At 34.4% G+C, this 27,882-nt stretch overlaps 1 protein-coding gene across 2 annotated transcripts in view; it reads right to left on the reverse strand.

Annotated features, from left to right (window-relative positions):
• Nucleotides 1–1,127: 1,127 nt before the first annotated feature.
• POF1B (POF1B actin binding protein) overlaps nt 1,128–27,882 on the reverse strand; it is a 105,443-nt gene continuing 78,688 nt past the window's right edge. The window contains exons 9-18 of one of the 2 annotated variants that reach the window (XM_045995770.1): nt 25,816–25,843; nt 22,773–22,847; nt 17,418–17,510; nt 16,468–16,581; nt 15,512–15,664; nt 14,669–14,788; nt 13,483–13,611; nt 11,677–11,759; nt 5,401–5,515; nt 1,128–3,027 (exon numbers count right to left, since the gene is read on the reverse strand). In XM_045995770.1, coding sequence (XP_045851726.1) covers nt 3,022–3,027; nt 5,401–5,515; nt 11,677–11,759; nt 13,483–13,611; nt 14,669–14,788; nt 15,512–15,664; nt 16,468–16,581; nt 17,418–17,510; nt 22,773–22,847; nt 25,816–25,843 — 916 coding nt within the window. In that variant the 3' untranslated portion in view covers nt 1,128–3,021. Of the gene's footprint in view, nt 3,028–5,361; nt 5,516–11,676; nt 11,760–13,482; nt 13,612–14,668; nt 14,789–15,511; nt 15,665–16,467; nt 16,582–17,417; nt 17,511–22,772; nt 22,848–25,815; nt 25,844–27,882 lie in introns of those variants that run through there. The other variant, XM_045995771.1, reaches the window with a different exon arrangement.

Consider the following 27,882-nt stretch of genomic DNA (forward strand, 5'->3'; position numbering starts at 1 on the left):
GCAAAGGCTATCCCTTAATGTAAAGGATCTCTGGAACATAAACTTTAATAATGTAATTATTTTAATGTAATGGGAGGGGAAACCAATTAAGACCCTAGACTTAATATCTCATCTACAAGAGACCAATTCAAGATTACCAAGACTTCTGGTTATCATGTAGTTATGTTATATAACAGTTCCAGTGTTACTTTGTAGATGCAAAAGAACTATGTGTTATTTGTCACTAAATGTTAATGGTTTTATTAAGACAGACATAATTATTTATTAGAATCTTTACTTTCAAAAAGATTAGTATTTACTATTTTATTTTATTTTTTATTTATTCTAGGATGAACATGAAATATAGTTTTTATTGGATAAACGATACTATGGAAATCCAATAAATTTAATGATGATGTGGGGGAGAGGCACCTTGCTGAGAAGTCTTTTCACAGCATATTATTTACTTTCAAAAGAATTATGTCTACATGTCATCTCTGTAGATTACAATAATGGAAAGAAGTGAGAACGGCTTTTTGTTAGGGTGATATAAATTGGGTTGTGAGATAAAGATTTTAAGGCTTATTTTGTTCTTTTTGTACTGTTTGTGTTAAGAAAACGTATTACAGTTAAAGCACCATTCACTACAAGAGGGGAAGAATGATTCATGGAATCACATTTGAAACAATGAGTTATGGAACTCAGAAGACTAGGTTTATAATTTGTAAATTACATGTAATTTACACGCATCATGTAAAGCAGAGACCTGCATCAGCCAGAGGTCTATGTTACAGTGTTGTCTCTAGTAGTCTACATCAGGTATTTTTAAAAATGTTAGAGTGGTGCTTGGTAGTTAACATATAACTTCCTCATGAAAATACACAGCTAGGCTAAAAATATGTTTCCTACTAGCACTTTCACAAAAACCACACGAATACTTCACATATTTTATTTATTTATTTATTTATTTATTTATTTATGAGAGTAAGTAAGAGAAAGAGAGCACAGGAGCAGGGACAGAGGGAGAGGGAGTGGGAGAAGAAGACTCCCCTGATGAGCAGGGAGCCTGACAAGAGGCTCGATCCCAGGACCTTAGGATCATGACCTGAGCCAAAGGCAGATGCTTAAATGACTGAGCCACCCATGCGTCCCTTCACATATTTTATTTAGACACTTAAATTATCTTGCATGTAATTACAAGCCTCCATTTTATTTGATATCTAAAGCAAAAGATACTGGAACATAAATTAGATAAACAGGTATTTCTCACCTGATAATATCTTTGTAATTTTCAAAGATAAGCTGTCTGAAACTTGTGAGAGGGAAAAAATCACTACTATTTCTACTGATCTAAACCATACATTGGAAAAGGAATACATACATCTAAGTTTGTTAAGTATAATGAGCACCCTGTTCAAAACCCATTCATTATGCATGGATCAAGTGAGTCACTGAAGTATTAATTTTTTAACTGCCCCCAAATTTGGACATTGTTATTTTTATTTAAGAACATTTTGAGAAAATCACACTTGTTCTAATTTTCAAACAGTTATGGCCGCGATTTTCTATCAGGCTACTAAAAACTTCCATTTATATCAAATGGAATTTATATCAAACTTCCATTTATGTTCTACAGTGTCTGGAATTGATGTTTAAACAAGCAGGTTGTTACTATTGCATACTATTGAATACTATTGAATGCTATGGAAAAATGTGATAGAAAATCCTCATTAGTGGCTGGAGAAACTGTTATCTGCAGAAAAGTGTGGCATTATTTTGTTACATGTGTAGTTAGCAGGGGAGAAACTGTGCTGTTGTTCCTACACCAAGGGAAAAAATGTAAGGACGGTATAGCTTATGAAGAATATTAACATTTTTTATTACAAAATATTGATAAAATTGGAATTGTATTAATCCAATTATAGAGCTCATCATTTTAGTAAAAGTATTAAGATAATAACATAAAGCTCTTAGCTTCATATCAAGGACAATTTGAATATTTATATAAGAATATTAAAAGCATTTACCTCATTTGATATTTCACCAATTTTAACTTTAACCATAGGGGTTGAAATTAAGAAATTTCTTTCTTATTTACTAATGTATTTGGAAAATATTTTTTTTCATGTGGCAAAGTCATTAGAACCCAATTAATCAACCAACTTCTAAGTCCATTAAATACTATAAAATCTTTTTCTCCCAAATAGGATTCAGGTATCAAGTATTTGCTCTTGCTCTTTTTATTCCCAAAGCCTTAATGCAACAATTCAATATTACATGTTGTATACTTCTATTAAAAAGCCTGCCTTCCTTCTACCCACTCCTACAATATAGTATTACATATTTCTAAGGAAGTGGATGGACTCATTTGAAGATGATATGCTTTGAAAGAACAGATTTGCCAAGCCAAACCACTGATATGTTCTTAGAATCACAGTAGTATAATGTGTAACTTAGTGGATTTAGTTATTTTTAAAGATATTATCCTACTTCCCTGGTAAATGAAATTAACCATCACCTTTGATTTAATTATGTCTCTAAAAGGTATAAATAGCATGTAATAGAGCATCTCTTTTAGTCACAGAGTTTAATGTGAGAAAAGCAAATGTAAGCTGTATATACAATATAGTTAACTTTTAAAAAAATTCAATAGTTTTGCCTCTTTTTTTGGTTAAAAAACTGTATTTACTTTAAAACTTATAATGGAATAACTTGTAAAATCTCTACCCCAACAAATTAGTTCAGTGTCTAGGAAGTACCCTAACTGAAAAACAGTGCATTATGTTCTACAGTGTCTGGAATTGATGTTTAAACAAGCGGGTTGTTACTATTGCATACTATTGAATACTATTGAATGCTATGGAAAAATGTGATAGAAAATCCTCATTAGTGGCTGGAGAAACTGTTATCTGCAGAAATAATTCATTCCATTAAATTTACTGGGTAGTAGCATGGTTCAGAATTTTGATTGACCATTAGTTATGGAAAGTCACAAAGTACTTATGTAGATGCACAGAAAGCTCCTTTGAGTGGAGGATCCATTCATGGCTAGAAAAGGGAAAAAAAGTTAGTTTAAAACTGGTTCATAATTCATTTAAGATATTCTTGTTATATATACACAGTTATGGGAAATGATTTAAGTTGATATTCATAAAACCAAAGGAAATGTACTGCACTTTTGTGGTAATTTTTTTATATGTACATTCTGTGAAACGATGGTTTATCTGACTTTAGTTAAGATATATTTTTCAATGACTGAAGGGAAGGTTGAGTAAGTTTCTTCCTTGTGTCTTATTTAGAGGCTAAATATGTCTAAACATATCTGTTAATAAATATAAATCTACCATCTGTGAACTTATTAAAATATATTTTGAACTTCCTCTCAGTATCTAGTCCCTTCCAGATATCAAGTTTGATGTTTATTGCTGCACATTTTTAATGGAGAGAGAAATAATGACTATTATTCTGTAGACCCTTCATTTGGCAATTCCTCACATTGATGCACATGTGGTTAGTAGTCGCAGTTGCTTCCCAAACTTAAATTTCAGTATCAAATCTCTGAGTGACAAATTTTAAATCCTATGCTGACTTTCCCTTGCTGCCCATCTGGTTCTTGGGCCAAGTACCTTTATCATTTAGTTAGTAATAAATAATGATCAGCTAATGTCCTAAGAAATACAACACATGTCAATGCTAAAATTATTTTTGGGGAGAGGTTATCAAATGTTGGTTGCTTTCGTTGATGATAGACAACCATATAACCAAGATTGATGGCTTGATTGTAATTAAAGAAGGGGTTCGGATCTAAAAACATTTTGAATTTTTTTGTTTATTCAAATATTTGAGCTCTCAACTAAAAAATCATTTTTAGAGTGAGTTAACAGACTTAATTTTGTTAACTACACATCTACAGTAATTTATTAACAATATCTGTAATTTATAAACAATATCTTTTATTAACTATAAATCTGCAATTTAAAATTTCTTCAAAAGGTTCTGCAGAATAATTGACATTTGTATATTTATCTATTTTTCCTCATGGCATTCGTAGGCATTTTAAAACTTATTAAAGTATAGTAAATCTATAGGAAAAGTGCACATATAAGCATATAACAATATGAATTTTCCCAAACTGGACACACATATGCAACCATTACTCAAATCAAGCAACAACACATTAGTATCCTAGTAAACCTCCTTATACTCCCTTCTAATCAGTACCTGCCCTCAAGGATAACCACTTTCTGATTTTAATAACCATAGATTAGTTTTACCTGCTTTTAGTACTTAAGCAGTTTTTAACATAACAAAGGCTGCTGTTTTCAGTGTTAAAGTTAGATTCTGTGTGGTTTAGAGCTGCCATCTTCAACATTTTTTATGTCCATTACACTTGAGGGATATCATACATTCCCATCATTATCAATGGTTTCTGTTAGAATCTCTTAGCAGTAGTATAGGAGGATACAGTTAGGAAGAAAAGACCCCAAGGTGATTCTGTCATGTTAGAGTTTCTCAAACCTCAGCAGTATTAACATTTTGGGCTGGACAATTATTTTCTGTGGGAGACTGTCCTATTAATTGTAAGATCTTTAGAAGCATCTCTGGCTTTTAGTCACCAGATGCCAATAGTACCCATCCCCCAGTTGTGAAAACCAAAAATGTCTCCAAACATTGCTGAATGTCCCCTAGGAGGCAAAAATTGCCTGATAGAGGGCCACTACACTGAGGTGAATATATTCCCTATTTGATGTTCACTACTTTAAAGGTTAACAGGGCAATAAGTAAAAGTTTTAGTAAAGTAGCATTAAGTCCCTTATAAGAAGATGATTTTAGTAATCAGCACCACTTAGCAACATATTGGTCTTAAAAAGATGCTAAGGTCCATGTCACTTGGTCATCCTGGAGGATGTTATAGAAGGTAGATATTAGAATACATGACCTTCATCAGCCTCACTATAACTGTGGGATTTAAGGCTGGAGGATCTTAAAATCTGTTGAGAAAGACAGACATACCTCCTCACTTCTAAAATACCGAAAATTTTCTATCTATAGTAAAAAGTACCACATTCGAGACTGAAAGACAAATTCTATTAAAACATGCCTCTTCTCCATACACCACTCTTCTTCATAATTGTCTATAACATTTTCTACCTGCTTTAGAAAAAATTGGGATTTTTTTGGAAAATTTGAGTAGAATCAATTCAAAAACAATTATATTACCTGTGTATGAATCATTCTAAAGTTTCTTAATTCATACTACATATCAGTAAAGAAAACATGGGGAAATTTTGAAGAGAAAAAAATGAACTGCAAGATTTTAGTTCACTTTAATATTTTACCACAATTTCTGAGGGCTGTTATAAATAGAATATATATAAATTTCTATTCTTAATAGGACTAGAAATACACAAGGGAACTTACACAAGTCCATTTGTCTTCTGTTTTCTCAATCACAATAGTCTGTGTGTCACTACCTGGTGGTATATATTCATAGTCATCATAAAGGAGGCCTAGGATTGGATATTGTGTCCTGTACCTATACAGAAAAAAGTTAGTTTACTGCCTGCATAAGAAAATGACTCATTCTTTTTAAGTCACTCCTAGTTTGATTTTCCTTATTAAGTCAAGCTCTGAATGACTTTTAACTCTAAAAAGAAAATACTTACAAAGCTTTACTACCATTATTTTAAAAAGAGTAAGAGTACTGCTTCTGCAATAAGGGAGACTAGCAGCACAAGACAATGATCTTAGAGAAGGGAACCAAATGCCATGAGCCCTCTAAGTACCTACCTCACTACCTAGATATTTTCTTGGTCACAGGATAGAGAAAGTGGAGCCAAATAAATCCCTTCTCTCTCACAAAATTGAAGTGACAGAATTTCAAGTAAAGCTATGCCAAAGCACCTGGTGTGGGGCAGAATACCAGACAGAAGACAACTATATAGATAAAGGTCAAGAGTCCTGTAGAGGGTTCTCCACAATCTTTGGATGGCTACTGATTAGGGTAGGAATATGGAAAAACTACTGAAGCTGCAGAAAGAATCACTGGAAAGGAGGAGCCTGGAAATCCCTGGAGTTCACATAATGAAGTGAATAGCTTGTGTTTCACTAACCAGAGTGGAAAGACCTCCTAATGCAGGGGGGGCATCAGGAAGAAGCTACAGAAGAATACTGTGTTAGCACTAGGGTGATGTTAGTCCTATACTGCAGGTTTTAACAGTTTAAAAGTAAGACTTGAAAGTATTACAATGTATCCAGGCAATTTTGTCTCAGAATAAAACCACAGAACACTTGCAGTGAAATAAAAAAATCTAGAACTAAAGTATGTAAAATTACAATACATGGCATTGAATAAAAAAATTAGTAGTCATGGAAGCAAGAAGATATGACTGGTAATGAGGAGAAAAACAAATTAGTAGAAACAGAATAAGAAATGACAGATAAAAGAAATAAGTAGTCATGGTTGCATCTATTAAAATATGTATATTTTTAAATGTATACTCAAGAAATTAGAAGAAAGTATGAAAGCAATGAGGAGAACAATGGAGGATATAAAGATCTACTTCGGACTTCTAAAAATGAAAATTACATTGTATGGGATTAATAGCAGAATATGCCTGCAAAAGAAAATATTACTGAATTTTAAGACATGAAGAGAAATTATCCAAAATAAAACACAAGAAAAAAAACCTGGAAAAATATACAGAGTATGAGTTACCCATGGGGAATATTAGCTGCCCTCACATATGTGTAACTGAAGTCCTACATGATTGGCAGGAGACAAAACATAATTGGAAAAATAATGACCAAATTGTTTCTAGATTTTATGAAAACTTTTAACACACAGATCTAAGAAGTTCAGTGAACCTCAAGATAACGAATGATGAAGAAAAACAGGCAAAGAAAAAGGACCCAAGTAAATAATGAGATAAGAAAGAAGTAACACCTGACACCACAGAAATAAAAAGCATTATAAGAGAATACTGTAAACAAGATATATGCCAAAAAAATTGGACAACGTGGAAGAAAAAATACCTAGAAACATACAATCTTCCAAAAACTGAATGAAGAAGAAATAGAAAATCTGAATAGACTGATTACTAGTAACAAAATTGGATGAGTTGTCCAAAAAATAGCAAAAAATAAAGTCTAGGGAGCATCTGGGTGGCTCAGTCGGTTAAGATTCTGACTTTTGATTCCACTCAGGTCATGATCTCAGGGTTGTCCAATTTTTTTCAATTTTATTTTTTATTCTTTGTTTCCTCTCATCATATTTTATGTGTGTGTATATATATATATTTTTTCTTATTTTTGAATATAGTTTCTTTTAATAAGCAGACCAAAATAAACCCACAATCTAGTTTTGTTTGTTTGTTTTGTTGTTATTATTGTTATTTTTTTCTTTTTCTTTCTTCTTTTCTTTTCTGGACTAAATGATGAGATGAAGAAATTCACCCCCAAAAAGGAATAAAAGGTTTTACTCATAGTCAGGTATTTAATGAATACAGATATAAGTAAGATGTTTGGGCTAGAATTATAATTATATGGTTACTAGCTGCGTTTGAAAAGAGCATAGAAGACACTAGAGAATCCCCTATGGTAGAGACAAAGGAACTAAAATCTAATAAAGTTAAAATAAAAAAAGGTATAACCAAGATGCAGCCCCAAGAGGAGGCCATAAAAACAAGAATATATGAATCTGAAGAGCAAATCTGTAATATGGGAGATAAAATTGTGGAATATAATGAAGCTTAAAAGAAGAGGGAAAAAAATTATTAGATCATGAACACAGTCTTAGTGAACTCAGCAATTCCATAAAGTGAAATAATGTCAATATTAAAGGAGTCTCAGAAGAAGAGTGGGAAAAGGGGGAAGAAGTTTAATTTGAACAAATTATAGCTGAGAACTTCCTTAATGTGGGTAAGGAAACAGGCATACAAGTCCAAGAGGCACAGAACTTAACTCAAAATCAAGAAAAATAGGTCAACATCACAACATATTATAGTGAAACTTGCAAATTGCAAAGATAGAGACAATATTAGAAAGCAGTTTTGGAAAAGAGATCCTTAACCTATAGGGTTAAGCAGTAGACCTGTCCACAGAGACCTGGCAGGCCAGAAAGGACTGGCATGATATACTCAACATCCTAAATCAGAAAAATATGCAGCCAAGCATACTTTATCCAACAAAGCTATCATTCAGAATAGAAAGAGATGAAGAGTTTCCAGGACAAAGAAAAATTGAAGGAATTTATGAACGCCAAATCACCCCTACAGGAAATATTAAAGGAAACCCTTTTAGCAGAGAGAGAGACCAAAAGTAACAGACTAGAAAGGAACAGAGACAATTTATAGGAACTGCAAGTTCATAAGTAATACAATGCCACTAAATTCATATCTTTCAATAATGACTGTGAATGTAAATGGACTAAGTGCTCCAATAAAAGACACAGGATTACAGAATGGATAAAAAATAAGACCCATCAACATGCTACTTACAAGAGACTTATTTTAGACCCAAGACACCTCCAGATTGAAAGTAAGGAAGTGGAAAATCATTTATTATGCTAATGGACATCAAAAGAAAGCTGAGGTACCCATAGATTTTAAACCAAAGACTATAGTGAGAGATGAAGAAAGATACTGTATCATAATTAAAGGTCTATCTAACAAGAAGATCTAACAATTTTAAATATTTATGCCCCTAACTTGGCAGTAGTCAAGTGATAAACCGATTAATAATAAAACAAAGAAATTCATTGATAATAATACAATAACAGTAGGGGACTTTAATATCCCACTCACAGCAATGGACAGATCATCTAAACAGATCAACAAGGAAATAAGGGCTTTGAATGACACCCTGGAACAGATGGGCTTAACAGGTATCTTCAGAGCATTTCATCCTAACTCAGCAGAATACCTATTCTTCTTGAGTGAACATTGAACATTATTCAGAATAGATCACTTACTGGATCACAAATCAGGACTCAACTGGCAAGAAAAGACTTGCATAAAGACAGATGAAGAGATCAATGGAGAAAAACTGAGAATCTACAAATTTACCCTTACCTTTATGGTCTTTTGATTATCGACAAGGATGCCAAGTTAATTCAATAGGTGAAAGAATAGCATATTCCACAAAAGATATTGGGACAACCAGGTAGCCCCATGCACAAGAATGAACTTGCACTCCTACTTCACACCATAGAAAAAAATAACTCAAAATGGTTCGTAGATCTAAATGTAATAGGTAAAAATATAAAACTCAGGAAAGTACATGGGTGCAAATTGTCATGACTTTGGGTTCGGCAACAGTTTCTTAATATCAAAATGATATCAAAATGATATCAAAAGCACAGGTAAAAAAAGAAAAAAATAGGTGAATTGGACTTCCTCAACTTTAAAAACTTGTGCTGTGAATGATACTATCAAGACAGTAAAAAGGCAACCCATAGAATGGAAGAAAATATTTGCAAAATCATATCTCTGATAAGGGACTTGTATACGAATATATAACTATCTCTTGAAATTCAACAGTAAAAAAACAAATAATCTAATTTAAAAATGGACAAAGAATTTTCTCCAGAGAAGATCTATAGATGGTCAATAAGCACATGAAAAAATACTAAACATTATTAGAGAAATACAAGTGAAAACCACAGGAAGATGCCACCTCCCATTCTTAGGATGGCTATAATCCAAGAGATGTTGGGGAGGATGGAAATAAATTGGAACCCTCAATACACTGCTGGTGGGAATGTCAAATTGTGTAGCTGCTTTGGAAAACAGTCTAGCAACTCCTCAAAAAGTTAAACAGAGTTACTATGTGCCCCAGCAATCCCACTTCTAGGTGTATACATAAAGTGTTGCATATCTGTGAAATATAATATTATTTAGTAACAATAAGCAATGAAGTTCTGACACATGTTAAAACATGGAAGAATCTTGAAAACCTTATGCAAAGTGAAAGAATCCAGTCACAAAAGACCACATTTTGTATTACATTTATATGAAATGTATATATTTATATGTATCATTTATATGAAATATCCATAGTAGACTTTTGCTCAACCTATTCCTAAAGAGTCACTTTCTATTTCAGTTTGCTAAATAGCTGGGATGTAAAGCTGTGGTCAGATTGTCACTGTGAAGGGAGATGCCTAAGAATGATGTCTACATAGGAAAGAGCAGAGCCAAAGATAAAGAAGGACATATTTCTGAACATGTATTTTGAGTACACAAATCCATCTGGACATCAAAAAACAAGAATTAAGTGAATTAACTAATTCCCAGTTTAAGTTGGGTTTGTCATGTGCAACTGAGAGAATCTTAACTCAAATGATTGGGTAAACAATAAATTATTTGTTTTTCACATACATTGTATTTGATATATTGTAAATATGGGAAAGTTGTGCTACAGAATTTTATTTATCATAATAGCTATGTCTATATGTAAATATTCATCCTTCAGTAGATTTACTGTCCTGCAGAACAAACTCTGTCTTAGGGTATATATATCAATTAAACATGCTACAACTTGGATTAAATAATAACTAAAGCCATATTTGCAAATGACAATACAGACAAAAGGTTGATATCCAGGATCTATAAAGAACTCCTCAAACTCAACACACACAAAACAGATAATCTATCAAAAAATGGGCAGAAGACATGAACAGACACTTCTCCAATGAAGACATACAAATGGCTATCAGACACATGAAAAAATGTTCATCATCACTAGCCAGCAGGGAGATTCAAATTAAAACTACATTGAGATACCACCTTACACCAGTTTGAATGGCCAAAATTAGCAAGACAGGAAACAACATGTGTTGGAGAGGATGAGGAGAAAGGGGAACCCTCTTACACTGTTGGTGGGAATGCAAGTTGGTGCACCCACTTTGGAGAACAGTGTGGAGATTCCTCCAGAAATTAAAAATAGAGCTTCCCTATGACCCTGCAATTGCACTACTGGGCATTTACCCCAAAGATACAGATGTAGTGAAAAGAAGGGCCATCTGTACCCCAATGTTTAGAGCAGCAATGGCCACGGTTGCCAAACTGTGGAAAGAACCAAGATGCCCTTCAACGGACAAATGGATAAGGAAGATGTGGTCCATATACATGATGGAGTATTATGCCTCCATCAGAAAGGATGAATACCCAACTTTTGTAGCAACATGGACGGGACTGGAAGAGAATATGCTGAGTGAAATAAGTCAAGCAGAGAGAGTCAATTATCATATGGTTTCACTTATTTGTGGAGCATAACAAATAACATGGAGGACATGGGGAGATGCAGAGGAGAAGGGAGTTGAGGGAAATTGGAAGGAATGATGAACCATGAGAGACTATGGACTCTGAAAAACAACCTGAGGGTTTTGAAGGGGCGGGGGGTGGGAAGTTGGGGGAACCAGGTGGTGGGTAATAGGGAGGGCATGTATTGCATGGAGCACTGGGTGTGGTGCAAAAACAATGAATACTATTATGCTGAAAAGAAATTTTAAAAAGTGAAAAAAAATCATTTAAAAATTTGAAGGGGCAGGGGGTGGGAGGTTGGGGGAACCAGGTGGTGGGTAATAGGGAGGGCACATATTGCATGGAGCACTGGGTGTGGTGCAAAAACAATGAATACTGTTACGCTGAAAATAAATTTTAAAAAGTGAAAAAAATTCATTTAAAAATACATTACTTTTTAGTGGTAATAGTAGTCCTTCCACCACTGGAGGGTTGGTTATGAGATGAATATATTTCTTGTCTCAACTTTGAGAGTTCCTTACAAATAAAAGACAATACAATTATTTGAAAACAGTAGAAATATGGGGTAAGAAGTATGTTCGATCATTTAACAAGGTTACTAAGAATACTTTTTCACTTCCTGTTTAGCTTGGACATGAGAATGTTCTAATCATACCTGTTGAAAACTATATATTATTGCTTCATGGTACCTAATAAGTTACATAATATGCCTGGTCAAGAATTCACTAACTGGTATAGGATTTCTATATTTAAGGGATAACATGATATTGACCTGGCCTGATTCTCAAGATAAAGATGAAAAAGTTCTTTTCCTAGGAAGCTTGAAAAGTATAGTCATAGCAGAAAAGTACTGAACCTTCAGTATGGAAGCAGGTATTGTTTCCTAACAGAAGGTTTACCACAGATCATTACTGTAAGCACCATTAGTTCGATAACAGGGGTATAACATCAGCCACCATGTTTTGGTAGTTCCTTCCTTTAGTACCGATTTTATAACAGATCCTGGGCCATATGCTACAGATACAGAGAGGAATATAACACAGTCCTTCACTGAAGCAACTAATAATAAAGAGAAAAGACCTCATAGTCTTTCTGGGAGTTTCATTGCTAATGATATATATCATTAAAAATATTAAATTCATGGATGAGGACATGGAGATGCAACTGGGGGGTTAGGGGGACAGGAGAAGAATAAATGAAACAAGATGGGATTGGGAGGGAGACAAACCATAAATGACTCTTAATCTCACAAAACAAACTGGGGGTTGCTGGGGGGGAGGTGGGGTTGGGAGAGGGGGAGGGGGTTATGGACATTGGGGAGGGTATGTGCTATCGTGAGTGCTGTGAAGTGTGTAAACCTGGCGATTCACAGACCTGTACCCCTGGGGATAAAAATACATTATATGTTTATAAAAAAAAAAAATTGGAAGGGGAGGTGAACCATAAGAGACTATGGACTCTGAAAAACAACCAGAGGGTTTTGAAGGGTCGGGGGTGGGAGGTTGGGGGAACAGGTGGTGGGTAATAGGGAGGGCACGTATTGCATGGAGCACTTGGTGTTGTGCAAAAACAATGAATACTGTTACGCTGAAAAAATAAATTTAAATACTGAAAAAAATATATTAAATTCATGGGATGCCTGAGTGGCTCGGTTGGTTAAGGGTCTGCCTTGGGCTCAGGTCATGATCCCAGGGTCCTGGGATCAAGTCCTACATTGGACTCCCTGCTCAGCAGGGATTCTGCTTCTCCCACTCCCTCTGCAACACTTCCTCTTCATTCTCTCTCTTCTCTCTATCTCAAAAAATCTTTAAAAAATATTAAATGCCCGGGACGCCTGGGTGGCTCAGTTGGTTAAGCGGCTGCCTTCAGCTCAGGTCATGATCCCAGCATCCTGGGATCGAGTCCCACATCGGGCTCCTTGCTCGGCAGGGAGCCTGCTTCGCCCTCTGCCTCTGCCTGCAACTCTGTCTGCCTGTGCTCGCTCTCTCTCTCTCTCTAATAAATAAATAAAATCTTTAAAAAAAATATTAAATGCCCAATAACACTCTTTTTTTTTGTTTCAAGTCTTGGTTTCACTTAAATTATATATCCTAAAATATGAACCTTCCACTTCTTCACAGTCATTTATATTCTATTTCATGAATAAAGTGAGTTTTGGGAATGTGTCCTTCTCTAGTTCATGGGAAGTATTTATCATACTTAGCTGAGTTCTCTCCATCCCTACCACTTCCCTTCTTACCTCTGACTGACGCTTTATAAGGGAATCCTTCTCTTCCAGCAAGCTTGTCAGTTCATGAAGCTTGAATTGGAAATCACTGCAATTTCCTTCTCTTCTTGAAACATCTTTTTGGTACTGATTTAATTGAGTCTAGTGATTTATAAGAAAGGAGAATTATTATAAATCTGATTTATGAGATAGGTAATTGAGTTCCAAGAGGTTCAGTGACATAAAGTCATACACCAAGTTATGAAATGAAGAACAAAGTCCCAATTGTTGTAAACTTTTGTATAGTTTGATGAATATAAAATATGAATAAAAATGCCAATTAGGCATTTCTCATTTTTTAAAGATACCTTTTACTGTTGGGCTAGGCATTACTTAAGTAACAGTCCTAAGCCACAATAATTAAAATAAAGCTAAGAAAATAGGTACTTTAGATTTCTTCAAATACCAATTGAAGAAAACTCACTAGTAACTAATATTATATTGTGATTTGCATTTCACAAAATATTCCTCCTGCATGATTTATCTCAATTCTCACAGCAGCCCTGTGAAATATTATGAAAATCTTTATTTACAAAACAGGTAAATGAGATTACCAGAGAGAGGTTACATTATATACAGTCCCACAACTAGTCAGCAACATAACTGCAACTCCAACACAGGTATTCTGATTCCAAATCCTGCCCTTTTTCTTTTTTACTACATCATGTATGCATAGATGGCTGTTAAGTTAAAGTGTTATAAGTAAAGTTGGAATAAAAAAGAAACAAGTGAAGGAAAACTGCTAGAAAATATAGCAGGCTTTTGATCAGATTATATTTTATATCATTTTGGTTTTTGGAAAAAATTCTACAGTGGTATTTGGAGAGAAATCTATGGTTGGTTTTTCCATTAAATATTTTAGTATATTTAACTATATTTAGGGATCAGTAAATTAAGAGTTAGTCAATTTAATCTAGAATTATAAGGTAATATATACTTATTCTCACGAACATCACCCTAATTTTGATTAACCTAAATTAGAAAACAATTTAGCAATATTCTACACACAGTAATATATATTTAAACAAATGTTTCTATGTCATATTCCTGACTCTACCTTCAGTTGATTTTTCCTTGGAACTTTAAATTTGAAACCATCATTATCTTATTAGAAAATTTGTGCTGACCTGTGTATTTATGCACTGTAGGATCAACATACCCTTAGCTTGCAGATCTCTCTATCCTTTTCCATTCTTAAATTTTTTACCATCTCCATGTAATGGTTGCCAATCTCATCCATTTTTGTCTGCAGCATCGGGCCTGTGCAAGTCTCAGAAACCTACATAAGGCAAAATAACTTTCTGTAACTAGATTGTTATGAAGGACATACATATTATATTATAAGACTTATTATTAGATGAAAACTACATGATTAAATGAGACATTGAAATAATAAGAGTGATTTTTAGGAATTGCACTATACACCTCAAATGACAGTGAGATGAGACATAACTACATATAAGATCAACAGAAAGCAGTCCATGTGTTTTCTTTTTTTTTTTAAAGATTTTATTTATTTATTTGACAGAGAGATAGAGAGAAAGCATAAGTAAGCAGAGCGGCAGGCAGAGGGAGAGAGAGAAGCAGGCTTTTGGCTGAGCAGGGAGCCTGATGTGGGACTCGATTCCAGAACCCTGGAAACATGACCTGAGCCAAAGGCAGCCGCTTAAACAACTGAGCCACCAAGGCACCCCACCAGGTGTTTTCTTTTCTTTTCTTTCTTTTTTTTAAAAAAATATTTTGTTTATTTATTTGACAGATAGAGATCACAAGCAGGCAGAGAGGCAGGCAGAGAGAGAGGAAGGGAAGCAGGCTCCCCGCTGAGCAGTGAGCCCCATGTGGGCCTCAATCCCAGGTCTCTGGGATCAAGACCTGAGCCAAAGGCAGAGGCTTTAACCCACTGAGCCACCCAGGTGCCCCACCATGTATTTTCTTAAAAGGAATAAGAGTTACAATGGTGTAACTAAGGTAATAACATATATTTAAAACAAAATTTTAATACCTGTATTCTAAGATTTTTATTCTCTTGTTCTAAATTACGCTTACAGTATTCCAGTTCTTTTAGTCTATATTCCATGTCTGATAGTCTATGTCGAAGAGAGAGATTGTTTTCTTCCAATGCTTGGCATTTTGAGGTTGAATCTTGAAGTCCTTGCTATAAAGAAGACACAGGTAGGTAAGACAATGGGATTTTACTTTTTTGGAGGAGAGTGCTCTCTTAGTTGATTAATTCAATGAAATAAAGAAAATATTTTTCCATGCTCAGTTTTCTTATATATTTACCCTTAAATGGTAAGTTCAATCAACCATGAAAGTGATTCTTGCCCCTAGTCTGATATGCTTGAGTGAGAAGTCATCAAGACTGAATGAATTTTCAATGTTCCAATTTTGCAATCTGATCCTTGGTACTCTTCAACAATATTTTGCCTTCTAGTAGTCACTAATATGAGTATATACCTGATTATTTATGTGGAAACAGAAAAAAACTGAGACTGTCATGGGAATGAAGATTAGGAAGGGATCAGCCTTAGAGTCTCATTTCAATTTCTTGTAAGTCATCTTTGCTCAGACATCTGGAGAGTATTTCTAGGGTTAATTTTCTTATTCACTGCACAAACGTGTTAAGACCAACAAAACCTTTTTTATCAACACATTAGTAGATTAAATGAATGAATGAACTTAGCTTTTCATTATTTATACAATTCTTGTCACCCAACAGCACAGATAATTGTGGATTAGTATATACTTTATATCTAAAGTATACGAGGTTGTCTGTTTTTATGGGAGAGTTTTAAGTCAATGGAAATGATCCAAGCCACTCAATTCTTATATGAATAAATCGTTCCAGCTACTGTATTTTAGTTCTGTCTGGATTGTGTTTCATACTTCAGTGTGTCAGTAATTCTGCATTTGAAAAACTATTAATCTAGTTTATCATCGATGAAGATATCAACTTACCTGCTGCTGGCGGTTATTTGCTCTCACTGATGCTAAGAGTTCTTCATACTCTTTGATTTGAGTTTCTTTGAATGCCACATCTTTCTCAAGTCTTACCTTGTCATTTTCCAGTGACTAGAAGCAAAATCAGTTGTTAAGATTCAGAATTACAGAAACTTGTCAACAGTTACATAATACAAAGACTAGTTTACATTAGAGGGCTTAAATAAGCACTTCTTTCACTTGCAGTTTCCTGATAAAACAGAATTCTAATAAGTCAAGCAAAATATAGGATCCAAATGGATGAAACTTTAAAAACCTGCATTCTTAGAAACCTTTTTTATGAATTGACTCATTCTAAGTTCAATGAAACAAAACCTTCAAATATTTTAACGTTTTGCCTGAACCTACAGAGACTCCTTGTTAACTCCAGCAGGTGGTGAATTTTGAAATTAGATTCTAAAGGTTTTCATCCGAACCCAGAAATGAAATAACCCACTCCAGTTTTCAGGGAGTTATTTATTATATGGAAGGCATTCCAAATGTATTTAGCTTATGGCATCAAGAACACCAACAAAATGAAAAATTAAAAAAGTTAACTTCTTGGAGGAAGAGGTTGTCAAGTATTCACAGAAATTCAGAGTGTGCTTTATTATTACAGAAAAAAGTGAAATTCCCATTCAGTGAATTAGATTATTCTAATTTTCCAGGCTACGTCCTGGCTATAGGTATTAAATTACCTTAGTGGTAAACTAAATAAGTATATACCTAACTTTATTTTATTTTGATATTGGAGAGCTCTCATCTCCTCTTTCAACCTCCATTAACTGTTTCAAGAAAATAACTATATCTGGGTGAGCATATTATTGCATTGTATTAAATTTTGAAATTTAGACTAAATGACTTCATTTCTATGTTAGGAAGTTAGGAACTAGGAAGGCTTTGGAAAGAAAAATCAAAATAAATGTTACTGTCAAGTCATTTTGAAGATGTCCAAGCTCCTCCCGTAAGTTACTGAATGTGGACAGCACTAGCCGGAGTGATTTATCAGACATACCCCTCATCTGGAAGAAGAAAAGGATTGATGGTTTGTATTTACTAGCATTTATAAACAGTAGTATAAGTGAGAGTAATCTTATTTTTCCATTACCATAAGCAAACTTATTAAGTTTTATTTTTTGTATAGCAATATTAGAATAGTGATACAAGGCATTTTGTCAATAACATGCATAAGTAATCTAATCAGTATTTCTGAAGACATCATAACTATGTAATAGAAAAGAGTCTATTATTTTTTCATGATGAAGTATCTTTCTCATAAGGCAGAACTCTGTCAGCAAATTCTTAAATTTGCTTTTATTCTTTATTTAAAGATTAGAAAATATGAGGCAGTCAACCTTCAAATAATAAAATGTATATCTTTAAGTGTGCTGCCAAATGTATGGATTTTTCCTGAGATGGGAGGAATATAATACTAATTAGGTTTAACCTTGAAGTATAGAAACATCCCAGATTTTAAAGAGGAGTGAGCAAAGTGCTTTTACTAGATGAAACTCGCTTATTTAAAAAATGGTTTAAAAAACAGGCAACTTAATTTCTGGAAAGATGGAGTAGAAATACTTTCCCCTATTCCTTCTAAGTATAACTGAAAGCCCTGGACATTACTATGTATAAAACAAACATGAAGAGACTCAGAAAGTTGGAAAGAAGAGGGAATTCTGGTTAGGAACATTGTGACCCCCAAAATGACACAGAAGTGAGTTCCTGGGTTTTCTTTTTGCTTCATGTATCACACACTAGTGCTGGAGAAGTCAGTAACCCAGAAACACCACTGGATGCAGACAACAAAATTCTTTAGAAAAGCCTGCTCTCTCTAGTTAAAGGACCATGAAAATAGCAGCCCAGCAAGGCATAAAACTTTTAGATAGTAATCACTCTATTCCAACCAAACACCACAGAAAATAACCTTCAAATATATACTTCCACCCAAACCATCAAAGGCCAAGAAGGGAACCCTCACTAGGCTCTGAAAAGGTCCACCAACATCATTTACTAGGTTGTTGTTCAGGTTGGTGTTAGAGAAGGCAGAGTGGAGAGATAGGACTTTCACCCCCACCAGGAAGAAAAAATGAGACCCCAAGCACTGTAGCTCAGTTGAGAGTATGAAAGGAACCTAGGCTTTCACCTTATCCAGTAGTAATTATACACTGTTCTGTCTCCCTGCTGGGGTGATATCTGAGTTTTCTCAATGAAGAGTCAAGACTTTCATCACTGTACAACAGAAATGAGGCCACTCACCTTGCAGTGTCAGTGAAGGCCAACTCAGAAACAGTAAAAAGACACCCCTCTACATTCAAACCAGGGTGAAATCAGTGGGGTCCTCATAGAGAACCACAATTTCTACTCTTGCCCAGAAGGAAGAAGGAGCTCCTTCCCTGACTGGTGTCAACAGAGGCTGAAAGGGGAACCTGGACTTCCACCCCAGCTGGCAGTAACAGGCAGTGCCCCTATGTGCTCTTTTGTTTCAGTATCAAATCAGATCTACTAAAACAGAAGATTTTAATAAGATTCAGAGTCATAACATAATACTCAAAATGTCCAGGTTTCAATTTAAAAAAAATCACTAGTCATTCTAAGAAGCAGGAATATCTTACCTTGATAAGAAAAACAATTAATAGATGACAACATCAAGATAACAGAACTGTTAGAATAGTCTGACAAGGATTTTAAAGCAGCCATCATAAACATACTTCAATGAAAATTTACAAACAGACCTAACAATAGAATGTCTCAGCAACAAAACAGAAAATCTCAGAAAAGAAATAGATGTGAAGAATAACTAAATAGAAATTCTAGAATTGTAAAGCTTAATAACAAAACAAAACAAAAACAAAAACCTCAATGGATGGACTAAAAGGCAAAATGGAAAGAACAGAATGAAGAATCAGTAAACTTGAGGACAGAACAATAAGAAAGTTCTTCATCAGAACATCAGAGAGAAAATAGAGTGCAAAATAATTGAATGATCCTCTGAGACCTGTAAGAATATAAGGCATATCTAACATACATGTCATGAAAGTCCTAGAAGGAAAGAAGAAAGAGTCTGGAACTGAAAAAGTATTTGAAGAAATAATGTCTGTAAATTTCTCCAAATTAGCAAAAAGCACAAGTACAGATTCAAGAAGTTGATGAAATCCTGAACAGGATAAAACCCAAAGAAATCCATGCCCAGACAAATCAGTCAAACTTCTTAAAACTCAAGATCATTTTTAAATTCCAAAAGCAGCAAGATAAATCTTAACTATTGGTAATAACAATTCAAATGACAGTATATGTTTCATCAGAAATCTTAATGGCCAGAGGGACATAGGACACCATTTTTAGGTGCCACAAGAAAAGAATTGTCAACTACAAATTCTGTGTCTAATGAAAATACCCTTTAGAAATAAAGGGGAAATCACATTACCAGATGAAGAAAACAGACAAACAAAAAAAGTCACTAATAGACTTACCCTAAAAAAATGGGTGAAGGAAGTTCTCTGAAGAGAAAGAGGTGACAAAGGAAGGAATTTGGAGCATCAAGAAGAAATAGAATCATAAGTAATAATGTGAGAAAACAGAGTAAGTTTTCCTTCTCTTTCATTTTCTAAATTATATTTGATTGGTTGAAGCAAAAAACTGTAACAGTCGATCTCAATGCACAAAAAGGAAATATTTAAGAAAACTATGTTATAGTGTGGAAAGTAAAGAGTGATAAAGGAAGCAAAATTTTCTACAGTTCACTGAAACTTACAAAATGTTGAACACCAATACACTGGGATAAATTATGGGTATATAATGTAATTCTTAGAGCAACCACTAAAAAGGCTATACTAAGAGATACACTCAAAAGTACCAGAGAGAAATAAAAATGGAATACTAAAAACATTTTCAACTAATACACAGGAAAGCAAGACAAAGAAAACATGAAAAAAAAAACCCAGAACAAACAGAATACAAAAAATAAAAATAGCAGAGCTAGCCGCTATATATCAATAATTACAACTTGGTCTAAATACACCAGTTAAAAACAGATTTACAGAGTGAGAAAAAAATTTGATCCAACTGCAAGTGTTCTATAAGAATCTAACTTCAATTATAGTGAAAGTTTAAAAATATATAATGAAAGTAAATTTGGGGAAAAAAGATACCAGGCAAACATTAATAAAAGAAAGTAAAAGTGCTATATTGATATTAGATAAAAATGACTTTAGAGCAAAGAAAATTACCAAGAACAAAAAGGGACCATTACATAATGATAAAAGGGTCAATCCACCAAGAGAATATAGCAATCTAAACATTTATACACCAAACAATAGAACTGCAAAATGTATAGAACTGCAAAAACTGATAGAACTGAAAGGAAAAAAAGACAAGTCCACAGTTATAACTAAAGATTGGTATAATGCCTCTTTCAGCAGCTAATAACTATTTGGCAGAAAATGAGCAAGAATATAAAAGAACTCAGCAACCCCACTGACAAAAATGTCTAATCCTTTCATGTGCCCATGGAACATATGCCAAGATAGACCATGTCCTTGACCATAAAACAAAACTTAACTATTACAAAAAAATTGATCTCTTATAAAGTATGTTCTTACCATAGTGGAATTAAACTAGAAACCAGCAGTAGAAAGACAACAGGAAAATCTTTAAGCACTCAAAACTAAATAATATACTTCTAAATGATCCACAGGTCAAAGCAGAAGTCTAAAGGAAGTTAAATAGTACACAGAACTGAAAGAAAATGAAAATCATATCATAATTTGTGGGACACAGCTATAGCCATGCCGAGAGGATATTTATAGCACTAAATGCTTACATTAGAAAACGGAAAATGTCTTGAATCAATAACCTAAACTTCTACATCAAGAAACCAAAGAAAACAACATATGAAAAACAACAAAGGAAGGAAATATTACAGACAAGAGCAAAAATCAGTGGAAGTGTAAACAGGAAAATAATAGAGAATATCAATAAAACTGAAGTCTCTTTCTTTGGGAAAAAAAAGATAAAATTGAAAACCTCCAGCAAAGTGACAAAGAAAAAGGAAGACACAAATGACTAGTATCAAGAATTAAATAGGGGATAGTAATACAAACCCTGCAGACATCAAAAAGATAATAAGGGAATACTATAAACAACTATACACTATAAATTTGACAATATAGATGAAATAGACTACTTTCTTGAAAAATACAAGTTACTACAACTCATCCACTATGAAACAGATCATTTGAATAAACCTATACCTATTAAGGAGTTGAATTTGGAATTTTTTAAAACTCCCCCCAAAATCTCCAGGCCCAGATATTTTTACTAAAGAATTTTACCAAATGTTTAAAGAAGAATTAATACCAAATCTATATACATTCTAGAAAATATAAAAGAAGAAACACTTCCCAATTCATTTTATGAAGCTAGTATTCTCCTGATACCAAAACCAAAGAGAACACAAGAAAAGTATAGACCAATGTTTCTCATGAACTTAGATGTCAAAATCCTCTGAAGGAGTTTTTCAAAGAAATAGGCCTTGAATGCACTTTCAATAGAAATCCCACCACCTTGATATTAGAGATAATATCAAGGATGTCTCCAAGATTCAGATTCTGTGAAGCATATGTGTTTCCTACACCACTGTCTTCTTATAATACATACCGCATTCTACTAAAAATATTTTATTTAAATTTCATAAAAATGACATCAGGTCTAATATTGGACCTTTGTTGGATGACCAACAAAGGTTTAAGACAAATAATTTAGAAATTGGCTTCACTTAAATAGAGCTAGGTTATCTTTACAATCCTTTCTTGCAAAAAAGATGTACTCTTTAGCCATATTCCCTTAGCATCTATCTTCTTCTGTTTCTTCCTTCATTGTAAGGGAATTCACTGCTCCAGTAATCTCTATCATTCAGCAAATCAGAAAAAGCAAGGCATTGGCCTCTCCCATCTCTTACCACAAGGGGTGGCAGTGTGGGGGTAGAATGGAAAATAGAGAAGACCAGAGCAAAACTATAAATTAGAGTCAAGTTGTGCTATAGCAGTGAGGAGAGAATAAGGCCATTCCAGAGCAGGGAACAGTATTTCTAGAATGCTTACCTGAATGTTATTCAATGTAAGTGAAAGTCTGAACAAACCATAATGCAACACTTTTTTAATCAAAGTATAATCAACTTTTGTGAAACAGGATTTTTATTGAGAACTCTCTTTTCTTATTTAAGGGAAGCATCCTTGGCTAGTGGTTTGTCATTGTTGATCTCACACTCACTCTTGACCCCACCTTACCTGCAGAATATAACGAATTTGTTGTTTTGTAAACTCTGACAATCCTTTAGGAATCAAGGATTCAATGTCTTCTGGCTGTAAGAAAAGAGAAGGTTATACATTTAACAGATACATATTAGTATCATTATCATAGGACGAGTAGTTTATAGACTTCTGTGCAGCAGAGCATATTTTTAGGAGCATCAAAAGATTATTTCACTTTCTGGGCAATAGTTGCTACCAACTTCCTTTTTAGCCTTATCAGTTCTTACTTTTAAAAGTTAATTATACTATATACACTATGGAAAGAACCTTGATTTCCAGGCATTTTAGGGAAAAGTTTTGTGCAACCAACCAGATATTCCATTTCTACATTTTTAAAAAAGCAATTTAAAAAACAATAGGATGGTTCTCAAATCCCATTAAACACTTTATTTCAGTGTATCAGTCAACAACTGGAAGATTTGTTGGGTGGTAAATATGATATTTTAAAGGCTGTTGTTTTAAAATAATGTAAATTTGGAGAAATAAAATTGAGGACTTATTGATGACTTACACTGAACAATGATAACTTCTGAAAAATTAAGATGTTGCCACAACATTGAGAAGATTTAACTAATTTGGGGGGGTTGAAGAAACACAAATGTATTATCTCATAATTCTAGAGATTAGAAGTCAGTGGGCTAAAATTAACATGTCAGCAGGACTGCATTCTTTTGGTGGGCTCTAGGGAAGAATCTATTTCATTGCATTTTTGTTTCTACAGGCTGCCTAAATTTCGTGGCTGGTGGCCTCATCACTCCAACTTCAGCTTCTCTTGTCATATCTAACTCTGAACCCCTGTCTCCCTCCTTTAAAGATTAGTGATTACATTGGAGCCAACCACATAATCCAGGATAATCTCCTTACTTTAAAATCCTTAAATTAGTCACATTTGCAAAGTCTCTTTGCCATGTTAAGGTAACATATTCAAAGATTTCAGGGATTAGGATGTGGACATCTTTTGGGGGGGGCATATCCTATCTTCCAAGTCATCTTATTGCCCTCATTCTGAAGCTCATATCTATACAGTTCCCTTTGTGAGGTATAGATCCAAGAGAGGGAGATTCCAGTAGAGGCAGGACCTCCCCCTCCACTTCCTCCTTGGATGACTGACCGAGAATTCATATCCTCAGGCCATATCTTTCCCTCTTCCACAGGGAGTGACCTTTCTCTATGGCTGTTGCAAGACAAGTTCATTACAATATCATCCAGTACCTCTGACTTCAGTATCTCTCCTCCAAACCATAGGATGATGTCCTTACAAAAGCACAGATTGCTGGGCACCTGGGTGGCTCAGTTACTTAAGTGTCTGACACTTGATTTGGGCTCAAGCCATGATTTCGGCATCCTGGAATCAAGCCCCACCTTGGTCTCAGTGCTGAGTGCAGAGTCTGCTTAAGATTCTCTTTTTCCTTCTCCCTCTGCCCCTACCCCCACTCATACACATGCTCTCTTAAACAAATAAATAAATTAACACACACAGAGAGCCAAGTACTAAAGCTAAGATATCACAGTCACTTATCTCCACAAATCCCATGACTACCCCACCAAACATCATTGTCTCTCTTTTTTTTCATTTGAGTGCAATTAACACGCTGTTATGTTAGTTTCAGGTGTACAATATTCAACAGCTGTACACATTTCTCAGTGTTTATCAAATTAAGTGTACTCTTAAGCCCCTTTATCTATTTTATCTATCCCCCCACCAACCTCCCCTTTGGTTACAAGTTTCAACTACTTTTAAGTGAGAAGCTAAATTGAAGTCAGTGTTTCTTAATGGCAATCTAGGGCTTTCTGAATTATTGTAATGAATACAGTCTATCACTACATTGGAAATAAAGAAAAAAATAACACAAAGGAGGCCACTGTGGTTTTTTATTACATTGAAATCAGTTTTCTTTATTTGATTACTTATTCCATTAAAAGTAATTATTAACAAAAAGGACACATGTAATAGAATTAATACTTGAAAAAATGTACTTTAAGTTGTTCTCTATTTGGCATGGGTCATATAAGGTTTCAAAATATACTAAAACTAAATTTTTTTAAAGGTTTTATTTATTTATTTGACAGAGAGAGAGAGAGAGAGAGAGAGATCACAAGTACACAGAGAGGTAGGAAGAGAGAGAGGAGGAAGCAGGATCCCTGCTGAGTGGAGAACCTGATGCGGGGCTCGATCCCAGGACCCTGAGATCATGACCCCAGCTGAAGGCAGTGGCTTAACCCACTGAGCCACCCAGGTGCCCCCTAAAACTAAATTTGCTACTGATTTAGTTAATGTAGACTTAAATTTTCTAAAGCAGAGAGTATTTGGTCAATGAAATTTTAAATGTTTTGATAAGCAAAGACAAATTAAATCATAAATAACAGCTGATAAAACATTTTGCATGGGGGCACCTGGGTGGCTCAGTGGGCTAAGCCTCTGCCTTCAGCTCAGGTCATGATCTCAGGGTCCTGGGATCGAACCCCACATCGGGCTCTCTGCTCAGCAGGGAGCCTACTTCCCCCCTCTCTCTGCCTGCCTCTCTGCCTACTTGTGATCTTTCTCTCTGGCAAATAAATAAGTAAAATCCTTAAAAAAACTTCATAAAAAACATTTTGCATGAATAATTATTACTTTTATTATTATCATTTTAAAGATTTTGTCTGTTTATTTATTTTAAAGAGAGAAAGTCAGTGGTGGGAAGGGGAAGAGGGAGAGGGAGAACCTTAAGCAGGCACTACACTGAGCACAGAGCCCAATGTGGCTATCAATTCCATATCCTTAAGATCATGACCTGGGCTGAAACTATGAGTTCAAAGCTCACCAACAGCCACCCAGGCAACCCAGTGATTATTACTTTTTATAGCCATTACAAATATATAAATAGTTATATCATTTTCAAGGTAAAATAATCATGTTTTTCACTACTCTGTGTTTCCAGTCTAATAAAGTTACCAAACTAAAAAATATCATTAGTGAAAATATTATAATCTGCTTTGTTATCAACTATATTTGATTTTCAACTATTTTTGCACTTACTTCATCTGTAGACTCAAAGTCCTCTTTGCTGTAAGAGTGAAAAAAAGATAAACAATCTTAAGAAAGTGTATGTAATGATCACATATAAATGCTAATGTTCAAATTATTTTATCTTACTTTTTAATATATCATAATAGCAACATTTCAATTTATAATTCAAATAATAACTTTTAAGCTAACTAAATTGGAACTTGACAAAACTAAAGATAATTTTCCTGGAACTAGCTAATCTATTAAAAATAAACAATATCAAAACAACAAACCAAAAGAAAATAGAAAATCTGTTACTGCCACCCATTAGCACTTGTCCATTTGTGGATAGATGTACAAGTCCTTGACACTGGCAATAATGCTACCTGAGTGAATGAATAACAATAATAGTTGTTCTCTATTTCCACCTCCCGTTTCTCCTGTATTGCTCACTTTTAAGGCTGAGTCCAGCTTCTCTCCATAGAGTCTCAAAGTTATTCATACCCTTTTCATCAAAATCAAAACTTGCAAGACAAGGCTAACTCATTCAGTCTACACTACTATATATATATATATATTACTATATATATATATATATGCATATATATATATATATATATATTTATGGCAGTGAAGAAACTTAAAAGGTATCTGAATGTTTACATAGGTACAGAGCCTCAGAGAACATGACCAAAATTCTAGTGGGATAATAGAACTTCCAGGATCAAAATGAATGTTTGGGCACCAGGGTTGGAAGATCTTTTGTGAAGTCATGTTAAGTAGGCAAATGCTGCAAGAGAATTGTTAGTGATTATGCCAGTCTGGCACTTGCTCCTTTAGGGAATAATGAAAGTGGAAAAAGATACAGTTCTAGTGTCAGGGGCAAGAGACAGGCCTTTATTTCTGCCTACTTGCTCCATCTGGGCTTAATTGAAGTACTGGGCACAAAATATATGGTCAACACCTCAAACAACAGTACACATGTTCTGACAGCAAGGCAGAATATTTTAAAGATGGTCTTATAAAGTCAGAGGTATAGAAGTGCCATATGTTCAGTATAAGAGATAAGTTATCTTAGAGATATATTAGGACATTATCTCCTACCTTTACCTTCTAAGTAGGTGTTTATGAGTAAGATATTGCTTACAGAGATAAGAGGGTAATTCACTGTACAGAACATCTTGCATATGTTAAAAAAAAAAAAGACTAATGTGGAGGAATATAATGGCAGATTCAATTTCCAGAAGCATGACTACATATTTGCTGTTGTTTGATGTATGTATGTGGCATTCCTGTGTTGCCCAAAAGAGAAATTGTGGGGAGGTCCTAAGAAATATAAATAAATAAAGTATCATATACTTTTTGAATGTTTTACTAAAATAATGGCATGCATATACTGGGAGTTACAACAAGTTAAAAATATGAATCAATGCAGTTTTAGTCATCTTCCATTACTACTAACTGGAATTATCACAGTATTAATGGAACTTTATGTTAAAAACTTCACTTCCCGGGGCGCCTGGGTGGCTTAGTGGGTTAAGCCGCTGCCTTCGGCTCAGGTCATGATCTCAGGGTCCTGGGATCGAGTCCCGCATCAGTCTCTCTGCTCAGCAGCGAGCCTGCTTCCCTCTCTCTCTCTCTGCCTGCCTCTCTGTCTACTTGTGATCTCTCTCTGTCAAATAAATAAATAAAATTAAAAAAAAAACCTCCACTTCCGATGCCAAGATAGTACACATGTCCCTAGTCATTTCTTTCTACAAATAAGAAACCTGGTGGTGGGTATTAAGGAGAGCATGTATTGCATGGAGCACTGAGTGTTATACGTAAACAATGAATCTTGGAACACTACGTCAAAAATTAATGATATACTGCATGGTGACTAACATAAAACAATACAAATTTAAAAATAAAATAAATATTTTTATTAAAGTAAAGTAAAACAAAACAAAAGAAAGAAATAAAGCAATAAAAAATCAACAGTACTTAATACTGCAATGTTTTAAGGTAACCAGAATGGTTTTGTGAGACAACCTTCCCTAATTCTGACCCTGTACCCACTCATTGCTAAATCATAACATGGAAAAAGAAGAAAAATGG

The sequence above is a fragment of the Meles meles genome, chromosome X, assembly GCF_922984935.1.
Source record: "Meles meles chromosome X, mMelMel3.1 paternal haplotype, whole genome shotgun sequence".
Classification (NCBI taxonomy): Eukaryota; Metazoa; Chordata; class Mammalia; order Carnivora; family Mustelidae; genus Meles; species Meles meles.